This window comes from Ailuropoda melanoleuca, chromosome 6 (assembly GCF_002007445.2).
Source record: "Ailuropoda melanoleuca isolate Jingjing chromosome 6, ASM200744v2, whole genome shotgun sequence".
In the NCBI taxonomy this organism is placed as follows: Eukaryota; Metazoa; Chordata; class Mammalia; order Carnivora; family Ursidae; genus Ailuropoda; species Ailuropoda melanoleuca.
The window spans coordinates 78418268-78430627 of NC_048223.1; the positions used below are offsets into that span (position 1 = coordinate 78418268).

At 36.8% G+C, this 12360-nt stretch overlaps 1 protein-coding gene across 4 annotated transcripts in view; it reads left to right on the forward strand.

Moving 5' to 3' along the window:
- Positions 1–10098, forward strand: part of SAMD8 (sterile alpha motif domain containing 8) — a 46186-nt gene extending 36088 nt beyond the window's left edge. For all 4 annotated transcript variants that reach the window (XM_019802541.2, XM_034662725.1, XM_034662724.1 and 1 more), the window contains 2 exons: positions 5017–5167; positions 5342–10098. In XM_019802541.2, the coding sequence (XP_019658100.2) occupies positions 5017–5167; positions 5342–5646 (456 nt within the window). In that variant the 3' untranslated portion in view covers positions 5647–10098. The remainder of the gene's footprint in view (positions 1–5016; positions 5168–5341) is intronic.
- Positions 10099–12360: the final 2262 nt, after the last annotated feature.

Sequence of the window (12360 nt, forward strand, 5' to 3'; positions counted from 1 at the left end):
CTTTTTAGCATTTTCAATACCTGTAATAAACCTCTAGAAATAATTTGGTAAAAATCTTAAGCCAGAATCTACCTCCCTGTTATATCTGTTCATTGATACTGGTTCTTTGCTGTAGAGCTGTAGAAAACAAGTTTCTTTCAATTATCGTTTTCTCTTTCCCACCATCCTGAGCATCTTTAGTTCCTCATATCGATGTGGAAATGTTGGGGTTCGGAGAAAATGATTAAGTAAGAATTATTGAAACATCTTGGGTGTAGTTAGGTGGTTTTATTAAAGCACAGGGACAGGACCCATAGGCAGAAAGAGCTGCACTGGGGTTGTCACGGGTGACTGATTATATGCTTTCAAGTTGAGAGGGGGTTAGGGGATAGTGTTAAGTCTCTAGGGAATTTTGGAAGCAAGGTTTCCAGGGCAACTAAGGTTGTTTCCTAACAACCTTAGTCATGAGACCCTTCATATGCATATCAGGGGTCCGTTATCTTGGAGGATGGCCACTAACATGTATCTTGGGGGATAGAGATGAAGGAAGTTTCCAAAGGAATTTTTATATATTAAAGGAGACTTAAAAGATCTTGGAGGTCAGGATAATGTTCAACTAAAGTTGCCTTTTGCCCTTAGCAAAGTGTTAACATCGAGGCCCCTGAGTTCCTAGAGGAAGGTCACTCTGCCTCTCTCAAGGACTTGTCAATGGGCTGTTAAGTTGCAAGGAAATTTAACTTTTTTTCTTTTGCCTTTGTTCTCCACATCAATATGACATGACTGTGGTCCCTTCAATGTCCTTATCACTCCTTTTTATTTCAGTTTGACCATATTCCATTTAAAATAAAGTACCCACTATTCTAAATTTGACTCTTTGTTGGGATATACTAAATAATGGCTACTTATTGTTTTTGTTTTAAATTTTGTAGCTTGTTTTGGTATATTATAGACAATATCTTCTCTTCTGATTAAATTGAGAGAGTGGAGATTATGCAGATGTGAACAAAAAAAACAAAAAAATTTAAAAACCTGAAAATCACCTGTACTTTATATACAGAATTGGCCTTTGTTGACTCATTAAATTTGGACAAAAGAATTTATTATCCTACTTTTCTAAGCCTCCATGCTTTAGTTATGTATTGCCAAATATTCAAATATATGTGTTAGCACCTTTGTTGTTATTTTAATATTGTTTGTATATGTGTAAAACAAAATTACATGTCCGTTTTGTTGCAGTATAAACAGCTGAAATGCCAACAAGAGAAGATTAAACAGCCAAAGGGAGATCAATAACTAAAAATATAGCCTGAGCTGAAGGGTGACAAAACTTTGTCCAGGTATTAGGAACAGGAGACTGACAGTAAACAAGGGAGAAGGGTCAGTGTGACACTTAGGATTTATTGTGAAGGCAATGTTTTTGAAAATATATAAATTAAAAAGTAGAAGCTCACATCATCCCCTCTTCTTTCACCCATCCCATAAATAATCCTGTCAACAGTTGGGTATATAGCCACATAGACTTTTTTTTTTTTTTTTTTTTAAGATTTTTTTTGAGACAGCACAAGCAAGGGGGGGTCAGAGGGAGAGGGAGAAGTAGACTCCTGGCTGAGCAGGGAACCTGATGCAGGGCTCGATCCCAGGACCCTGGGGTCCTGACCTGAGCCGAAGGCAGCTGCCCATTTGACTGAGCCACCCAGGTGCCCCCACATAGACTGTTTTTAAGCATGTTTACACACTCATATAAGTTTATATAATAGATACTTTTTAAATAAAAGATAAGATTATATTGCCGACATGATTCTTTGGTTTATATTTTTTTAATAGTATATAGTTTACTTTTTTCTGAAGAAATACATATAGCCATATGTAGCTATATATTACATTGAATGATTTACCAGTGTTACATTGTATGATTTACCAGTTTCCAAATCACGTACATTTGTGTTATTTTCAAATCTTACTATTTTTTTTATAAATCTTTTTTTTTTTTTTAAAGATTTTATTTATTTATTTGACAGAGACAGAGACAGCCAGCGAGAGAGGGAACACAAGCAGGGGGAGTGGGAGAGGAAGAAGCAGGCTCACAGCAGAGGAGCCCGATGTGGGGCTAGATCCCATAACGCCGGGCTCACGCCCTGAGCCGAAGGCAGACGCCCAACCGCTGTGCCACCCAGGCGCCCCTCAAATCTTACTATTTATAAATTGTGCCATCGTAAATGTTCTTATGCATTTATGCATTTTCCATTATTTAATCATCTACTTAAGATAAATTCCTGGAAGTAGAATTATGAAATCAAAGAATATGCACATTAAATACTCATTGCACAAATGTCCAGTAGAAAAAACAAATTTTTCACTACTACCAACACTGTATGCATGTCAGTTTTCCCACTCCCGTGCCAACACTACTTACTATCAATTATTGGAGTCATTGCCATTCTGATTAATGAAAGGTGATGATATGAGACTTATACAGTTTTATGTTTTAAAGATTTTTATTTATTTATTTATTAGAGAGCATGAGCAGAGGGAGGGGCTGAGGGAGAGGGGTAGAGGGAGAGGGGTAGAGGGAGAGGGGTAGAGGGAGAAGGAGAGAGCCCAACTCTGGGCTTGATCCCAGGACCCTGAGATCATGACCTTAGCTGAAGATAGAAGCTTAAGCCACTGAGCTGCCCATGTACCCCTACAGTCTCATGTTTTATATTTAAATATTTACTGTTTTGAATTTATTTCTGCACATGGTGTGAAGTAGGGATAGAACAATTTCCCCCCAAGTAGTATGGTAATTGATTAGGTTTTAAAGAATAAAAATATAAGCTTATTACACTGAAAAGAGAATTTCCTGTAGCTGAGGGATTTAATTGTGCGTCAGCCACTAAAGAGAATGTTATATGTGCATAAGCCTGTAATGTGTGCTACAAAAATAAATTAGATACCATTCCTCTACAGTATGGATAGCCCTTTTTCTGTCTCTAATGACTGTTTTTCATTATCAGTTAGTTATATATGGACATTTCTATTCAAATCTGCCCTAAATACTGTTAATTGCTTTACATTATAATATAACCTACTTATTGACCTGTATTATTTGTAGCAGTTGTTAAAAATAGAAATTTAAGGTGATAGTAACTAGCAATCAAGTCCCTTACAGTAAACTCCATAGGGCATTTTCATTGAAATAAAGTAATTGCTTGAAATCTCATTCCCAGAAGTAGGAGGTTTAGGGACAGAACCAAGAACCTACCTATTTTTGAAATGTAGCAATGGGCCCACCTTAAGGAAAGAAAATACAGAATATTTGAGACATTTAAAATCGGAAGGGACAAGGATACTTGAGTAACAGAGCAGTGATTGTTTTCTTTTGACTGGCATCACTTGTTTCCTGCCCTTGTCTGAGAGAGATTTTCCTAGCAGTCTCTGTTCTTCACTGCCGTATTCTTATTAGAGGTCTTGGAAGAATCAAAGAATAGAATAGAATCAAACCATGTGTATTTTAGTAACTTTTCTTTTCTTTTCTCTAATAATAAATCCCTCTTCCTGTCCTCCCCTTCACTGAGGCAGAAAGGGAAAGCTAGGTAGCATATAATCAGCAGGTGAGATTTCTAATGAAATTGTGTTATCTAATGAGATTGTTCCTGTTAATTAGCCATAGTAGGATCTTTAAAACATAGGACTTTGGTTTTTTTGTTTGGTTTTTAATTTGTTTTGTTTAGTGAGGTGGGTTTTTTTGTGTTTTGTTTTGTTTTGTTTTGTTTTGTTTTGTTTTGTTTTGTTTTGAAGATCTGACTTAATTAAACGATTCATGAACTGGGCAGCACCCCATCTAGCAAGTAGAGAGGCCCTCTAAGACATAGGACTTTGGAATTGGACTTCCTGGATTCACATTCTGGTTATGTTACTTACCAGCTGTGTGATTTCTCTAAGCTGGTTTCCTCAGCTGCATAATTGAATCACTTCATAGGATTGTTGTGGAAATTAAATACAGGAGCACATAAAGCACTTAGCATGTCTTACACATAGTAAATGCATGTAAAATTTTAGGAATTCTTTGTCCAGTTATTACGTGTTAAATGTCTTTTTTAAAAAGAAGGACCGTTACTCAAACTCTTCTTCAAAATGGATTGCTTTTTTAAGCTTACGTATGGGAGTTGGGATTGGGTTTGGCTTTTAATAACAGGAAATTCCAGATGGCATGGTTTAATAAACAAACAATGGCTTACTCTCTCTCATAAGAGAAATCTGAAATTAGGTCATGTGTAACTGTACGGATTTATCAAAAACCCATGATTCTTCTTTCTCCTCTCCTATCCTAACACTTCTGTATGGAGTTACCAAAACCCATGATTCTTCTTTCTGCTCTCCTGTCCTAACACTTGGCTTGCATCCTCAAGGCCACTTAGTGGTCCAAGATGGCTGCTGGAGCTTCAACTATCATGTCTGAGTTGTAGGCTCAAAGAAGGAAAGGTGAAAGACTTCCTCCTAGTTGTTATCTCTTTCTTTTGTAAGTAGCTTTCCCAGAACTCTTTTACACTTCCACTTACATCTTAATTGTATAGAACTTAGTCACAAAACCACACCAAGCTGCAAGGAAGGCTAGGAAATGCAGTGTTTTGGTTGAGTTCATTGCTGCCTCAAATAAATTTGACATTCTGTTACCAGTGAAGAAGGGGAGAATAGATATCGAATGGTAGCTATTGTCTCTGTCATAGCCTATTTCTTATTGGCAAGAACAACCAGCAAATAAATACTACTGTATTATTGGATTAAAAACTTGAAAATATTTTGTGTAATAGTGACCTTTTCATTGTAAAGGAACTCTTAATAGAGAAATTTGAATAACATTGATTTCATGTAATTACCAGAATATTTCTGACCATCCTTTCTTGATGTCTGGAATTAATTAGACTGGGAGTCGGGTTGCTTTTGTTTAGATCTTATTTCTAAGTCATTCAGCATTTCAGTTTCAATGTGAGTGGATGTTTGGAAGCCCCGACCTCTCTAAGCACTTGAAGCACTAATTTGTAGCTTTCTTTTTAGATATATGGCAGTGTATGGGAGAAACTGCACCGGGCCTTTGCCATTTGGAGTGGCTTTGGTATGACCCTAACTGGTGTTCACACTTGTGGAGATTACATGTTCAGTGGCCACACAGTCGTCCTAACTATGCTGAATTTCTTTGTCACTGAATGTAAGTATCTCTTTAGTGCTTCCATGCATATTAGATGACTGGCTGCAGAGGAGGCTGTGGGAAGGGCGTCAAGTTCTGTGAAGAATGAGAGTAATAGACTGACCTAAGAAACATGTGACTTAGAAGCATTGGAAAGAATGTGGTTTTAAAACGATCTTTCTGTCCTTTTCCCAGATACACCAAGAAGCTGGAATTTCTTGCACACTTTATCCTGGGTTCTCAACCTCTTTGGAATCTTCTTCATTTTGGCTGCTCATGAGCATTATTCCATTGATGTGTTTATTGCCTTTTATATCACAACAAGACTCTTTTTGTACTACCATACGCTAGCCAATACTAGAGCATATCAGCAGAGTAGGAGAGCAAGAATTTGGTTCCCCATGTTTTCTTTTTTTGAATGCAATGTGAATGGTACAGTACCTAATGAATATTGTTGGCCATTTTCAAAACCAGCAATAATGAAAAGATTAATTGGATAAAGTCTATCGTTGTAATGGGTTCCTGATTAAATATACAGTAGTTGTTGAAAGTGAATAACTTTGTTTCTCCCCCTAAGCTGTTCCTGGATGCCTTGCTTTTTGGCTTATATGTTGACAAAGTGAATTTCCATGTTCTGAGCAAGGCTGTGATTATAGAAATCAAGAAAGAGCAATCAAGAGTCCTTACATATCCATTTGAATAGGAAGCTTAAGTAGATGTTTTTTACCCTTCTCTTTTGGCAGACTTAATGTTGTAATTGAAGTCAGGCTGTCACCCTCACCTGTTGAGTACTTGCTTATTGAACTTAAGCAGTTTGCTGATTGAAAGTGTTTTTGTTTTGTTTTGTTTTTTTTAACTTCATTAGGACTCTAGTCAAGAAATAATTTTTTTAAGGTCCTTATTATCTTCAAAGGAAAAACCCCTACCAGATGAGCAGTACTTGTTCTTTGAACTAATCTCTGTCGTTTTAAAAAATGCAACTCTAGAAAGTGATCTGTGTTACTAACAAATAATTTTTGCCTTCTGAACCATCTTTAAGAAAAGTATACTGAACATCCCAGGATGAAAGGGGCCATACATGAGGTGACAAGGTACAAATATAGTACTGGCATTTTTTACCAAAGATGCGACAAAAGATGCGGTTCCTGTTTTGTTCTAAGGATTCAGTATGACTGTCAGTAAGTGTTTATGAGGGAAAAATGGCTGCATCCATAAAAATAAAATTGGCTTAATTTTAGTGAGGTAGGTATCTGGAACAATGTTGTGCTATAGTTGTTAGTTAAACATATGACAGCCCAATTTTATGCCTTTAAATGATGTTACTTAATGAGCAAAATAGTGGAGTGTTTTACCAAATGTTAAATAAAGTTCTTATGTCCGTAAGTAGGGAGGTATGCATGCAAAGAATATTTTTTCTATTTTTGAAAAGAAATTTATAATGGTTGCAGGCATAATACAACTTTTTGGATTTTGAAATTTGTCATTCTTGGCCATCAGAAGTAAACAGTCTCAGACATATTTGGATATGAAAAAAAGGTTTTGTTGTTTCTCATTTTTAAATACAATTGTGTACATACATTCTTTCTATTTAGTCTTAATTTGGCAGTCAGGAAGTGATATAACTTAGCTGCTGTTTACAACACTAGAAGTTTAGTACCTTAAGTATTTGACCTTTGTAATAACATTTGTCACTTTACTTTTAATGATTTTGGTTAATAGTTATGATGGTAGAATAGTTATGGGATTGGATTTTGAGCCCCAACTAATTGAGCTTAGCTACTTGGAATATTAATTGTGTAGTTTTTACATTCCGTTTTAAAACAAGGAGTTAGAAAAAGTGCTGGCATATTGAGGTCTAAAATTAGGCCACTTAGCAGAAACCTGCTCCGAATGTGGGCAAAATATTTATTTTTGCACTTTGAGTCATATTCCTACCCCTGTATGAGCTATAGAAAAGCTTGAATGGATTGGGCAGGAGAAGAATATAATGCAAACAAATCTCAGCCAGTGCTAAATGACCCCAATTTGAGTCTACTCTGAATATTGTCTTTTATTTCTCACCTGTGAAATGGCACAAGGCAATTCAAGTTTTATTATGCTTTTAAATCTCATACTTCAGAATCTTATAATATCCTAAATTGTTGATTCTAATACATGCTAGAACAAAAATGTCAACATTTCATCTAAGGAAACTGCATAATCATGAAGGGTAAGGGGTGTTTCCTATACCTCTACCACTTAGAGTACTTTGACCCTTGAGGTCAAAGCCCTGTAACTGCCATTCTTTCCAAGTGACACAGCAAATCTGTGGCAACATTAATTCAAGAATGTTAGATAGCTGCTTAATGGTAAACTTCCTAGCATCAGTCTTCTTTCCTTCATATGGATTAAATTCCAGAACAAAATAGAAAAAAAAAAATGGAAGTAACTTTGCAGAACTGTTGACATTGAGTCCTAATAGTAGACTGCAGTGAGGATTGTAAAATAAGTTTTCAGCCTTGCATTTATCATATCTGATTTGAGAAAAAGGTAAGCTAGATTTATAATTTATTGTTATAACTAATACAAGGCAGTGTTTACATAAATTCATCATCTCCAAGTCTCTTTCTTGGAAAACTTTAACACAAAATTCTTTTCCTTTTCTTTTTTTAATATGAAACCTATGTTTTAGTTGTTTTTTTGTTTTGTCCAGAAATTTCCAGATTTTGTCTTTGTATTTTTTTATCTTGTTAAAGTGTGAACCATTGGAAGGGTGGTATTTATATTCCCATTTTGGTTGTGAATGTGCCTAGGTGGAGAAGTTACGTACATATTTTTTGATCCTGTCTACAGTTGCAGATTTATGAGAGGCTTATATTCTTAAATACTGAGATCTTAGTATAGAAGGAACCAAGAAGGTTTTTGGTTGGGGTTACAAACTGGAAGTTATATTGAAAGTCCTCAGTGCATTTCTCTATATTCCTGGGGGTAGTGTAGCCTTTCTTTTTCTCTTTTCTTTTCTTTCTTTTCTTCTCTTTTCTCTTCTCTTTTCTCTTCTCTTTTCTCTTCTCTTTTCTCTTCTCTTTTCTCTTCTCCTCTCCTCTCCTCTCCTCTCCTCTCCTCTCCTCTCCTCTCTTCTCTTCTCTTCTCTTCTCTTCTCTTCTCTTCTCTTCTCTTCTCTTCTCTTCTCTCCTTTTTATTAAGTCTATGCCCAGCATTATTACTGAAGGATAATTGAAGTTCATAGGGAGTGGGAGGTTTTGTAGAAGGCAAGTGTGCTGTTACCACTGAATAATTTGGGAGAAACCTTTCTTGGCTATGATCCAGAATTCTCAATGGCTACCCTCTCCATAGTTCTCAGTGGCCAGAATTGCTAGAGTAAAAATACAACTTCCACATGCTGGGTCTGTTTACTAGTCTTTTTTTTTTTTTTTTTTCAATTGGAAAGTAATGAGAGTAGCCTTAGAACCAGTCAGCTAAAGAAATGTGGACTGTTCACGAGAAAAAACCCATTGACTGAAGACCTGCTGGTTGTGTAACTCTGACACTGCAAGTAGTGTTCTTTCTGACCCTGTACCTGCCGGAGTGTTGTTACTTAGAATTCCAAAAATCTTATAATTTGTAAACAGAGAACAGAGAAGCCAAATCCTTTTATAGCTGATATGAAACAGTCTGTTTTAGTGTCATCTGTTTGGAAAGTGTTATTTATGTATTCAAAGTCATGTAACACTAACCTGCTTTGATTGTATTCAGCAAAAGGCAATTTCATCATGTTTTATAGTAAACATTTTTTAAAGATTCTTGTTCCAAAATGCTTGAGAACGTTAACCATATTCTTGTTTTAAACTCCGTGATATAATAAATGCAATTCTTCGATAATCTTTTTGTAGACTTAAGTTATCCCTTACTAAGAGTAGTGACAGTAATAGTCCTGTGTCAGTTCTTTAAGGTATACAGGCATTTGAGACAAGAAAGTTCTGTTTTAGAATAGTCCAATAGCCTTCTTAAACAGTATTGGTTTCTCTTAGATAGTTTCAAAGCCAACAAAGCATGTCAGTTTTAATGCCATCTTCACTGGGCAGTTAAGATGGTTTGCATTTGTAGAAAGTGTAGGTTGAATTACCCCTGTACCTCTATAGAGACTTGTTAGTAACATCAAAAGTCAGACTGCTTCAGGTGACCAATGAGAATGGAAAGAGGTTGAGGGTTTTTCCCTCTTGTTGTTTGAGTGGCTCTAAATGACTGAAATTACTATGAAAGTAAGTTTTAGTCTCCCCTCTCACTTACCCCTTACACCCAGTGAATGCCACCAATTTCAAGTAACTAAAATGGCCTATTACTTTACATCAAGTTCAATAAAAATATCTATGAAATCTGTAAACCATAATTCAGCTACCAGTAAAGTTGATTTTAGAATATGTTCTACCCTAAATTAGCCAAAGAACTTTTTATTCAGTGCATTCCATGTTTAAGCATAAGGAAGGTTTGTGCCTGATAGGAAGGGAGAGGGAATACTATGATAATTTCATTGTTATTTCAGGGCTGTTTCAATATGAACCGCTGGGTTGTCTGAATGGTAGCCAAGCCATGTTATTAATGTCATCTTAAGAATGCTTAATTTTAATACTTTTTTATTCAGAGAATCTATGGATTGTTAGGACAATTGAAGTATTTCTGATATGGAACAAAGGAAGTGGAAACTGGTACTTAGTGGGGGAAGCAAAATTAGCTTGGACTAAAGTGGGCATGTTTTGTTTTAAGAACTCTACCTAAATGTAACTCTGTCCACAGAGAAACTAGTATTACTTGAAGATGTGAATGTTCCTGTGGTAGCCATACCTTGAAGCACAGTGTTGTATATAAGTAAATATCTTGATTCTAAACTAAATCCAGATTTAACTAATATATTATTTTATATCTTTGTTGTATTAAAATGTTTAAAAACACTAAAAATAAAACATTTGAAAGTTGAATTGCAGTCTCTTATTTGAATGTCTTTGCATTACTAATGCAGCTCATCTATTTTTTATACAGTACATTTTTATTTTTGCAAATGATTGGGCCCAGCAACTTTAAATTTTAATACAGTATCTAGTTCCTGGCATTGACTAATTTCTTAGTTGTCTATCAGATAAGCCATTTGCCCTTTCTCCTTTCATTTGTGTAAACGAGGAAAGAAAAGTAATCTTCCTAAGGGCATTAGAATAACTGTGGATTAAGATGAGAGGGAGGGAAAAGAAGCAAATAGCTAATTATTCCTAAACACATTAAAGTTTTTGTTTGGTTGGTTGGTTTTGATTTAATTGTAGATTATATGGGAAGATGCCATCATTCTGGCAGGTCAGCTTTGGAAATAATGATGAACAGGGAAAGAAGGGAAAACAGCTGTTCAAGGTAGCTCAGTAGCCCAGAACCATGGAGTAATTGAAACACTAAGCATTGTCATAGTGCCAGATGAACTGAATCCATGACTGAACTCATTTTCATGACCACTACTAACTGTAGCCTCTCTGGTGGTGGCCCCAGCTAGTGTCTCTTGGGAACTCTGGGAAAGAATAGTCCAGGACAGACCTAGAGGCTACTTGGTGGGATAGAAAATGCACCGATTTAAACTCTGAAGGCCTGAGTATGAGTTGCATCTCTGCCACTGGTTAAACTGGGTCTTTTCTTCCAGCTCCACTTTAAGTATAAAAAGGGGAGAAAAAAATGCCTTTCTCATAGGTTGTATTAAAGGCCATATATAAAAGAACTCTACCCTTCCTGGCTTAGTAGCTGGTACATAATGCTGAAATATTAGTTGAATTTAGGTCAATAATACAGGGCCTATTCCCCCCAGGAAATTAATAATCTAGCTGGGAAGTTGACATGAAAAGGTAGCCAACAACATTCATTGGTAGAATAAACCCGCAGTTTTAAAACTGCCTGGTTAAACATCTTCAGGGATAGGGGAAAGGGAGGTAGGGAGTTTGTACCATTTTCATGCAGAGTTGGTGTTTTACGTATTTGATTTTCCTTTGAAAAAAGAGTTGAGGATAGTGGAAGGAAATGTTGGGAAACAGCTGAGTCAGTAGATAATTTTACTGTCTTCATTTGATGATATAGCTTGGTCTCAGTGGGGACTGAGGGTCCAAGCAGAATTTACTAAGCGTGTAAAACTTGAACTGAGCCTTCCCTGAAGGAAAAATTCATAAGAACATGATGAAAAGTTTAGAAAACTTATTGTCGTGCAAAAAATTGGATTTGTGTATGTATTAGGGAACTGTGGACAGGGTATGTGTTTTTTAATTTTTTTTTTTTTAAGATTTACTTTATTATTTGAAAGAGAGCGAGCAGAGGTGGGGGGGGAGCAGAGGGAGAGAGAGAATCTCAAGCCGACTCCCTGCTGAGTGCAGAGCCTTAGTCTCACGACTCTGAGATCATGACCTGAGCTGAAATCAAGAGTCAGATGCTTAACTGACTGGGCCACCCAGGTGCCCTGACAGGGTATGTGGTTTTTTGTTTGTTTGTTTGTTTGTTTTTAAAGATTTTATTTATTTATTTGACAGAGAGAGACAGCCAGCGAGAGAGGGAACACAAGCAGGGGGAGTGGAGAGGAAGAAGCAGGCTCATAGCAGAAGAGCCTGATGTGGGGCTTGATCCCATTAAGCTGGGATCACGCCCTGAGCTGAAGGCAGACGCTTAACCGCTGTGCTACCCAGGCGCCCCAGGGTATGTGTTTTTAATACGAGCATTGGAATGCCTGTTGTCAGGATGTGAATTGTTGGGACAGGTATACGTAGTTTTATGAAACGGGTTAGTTAAGGGCACAAATGTAAGTAAAAAAGAGAGGTAGGATGATGGAAAGTACACAAAAGATCAAACTGGAGATAAAGGAAAGGCTACAGACTCCAAGAGAATAGGTCACGGGACCAGGCCTGGGCACAGCTTGTAGGAAGCCTCTGCACCTAGCGAAGGAAGATCAAGACACCCCAGAAATGAAATGCCAAGTGCTACTGGATTGTGTAATATGACCGTAGGATATAATATACCCTGTATCCAAAATTGTCTATTTTATGATCAAGTAGCTCACCCACCCATCTAAGTGCTGGGCAGCCAGCATGATGTGGAGTGGGAGCAGGTCTGGCAGAGACTTGAGAAGAGTGCTGGGGCAAGAGAATGCCTCAGAGGAGCTCAGTGACCACCATCAGCTGTAACTTTGAAGACCACTTGATAGCTGTAAGGCCTTGCTACAGCAG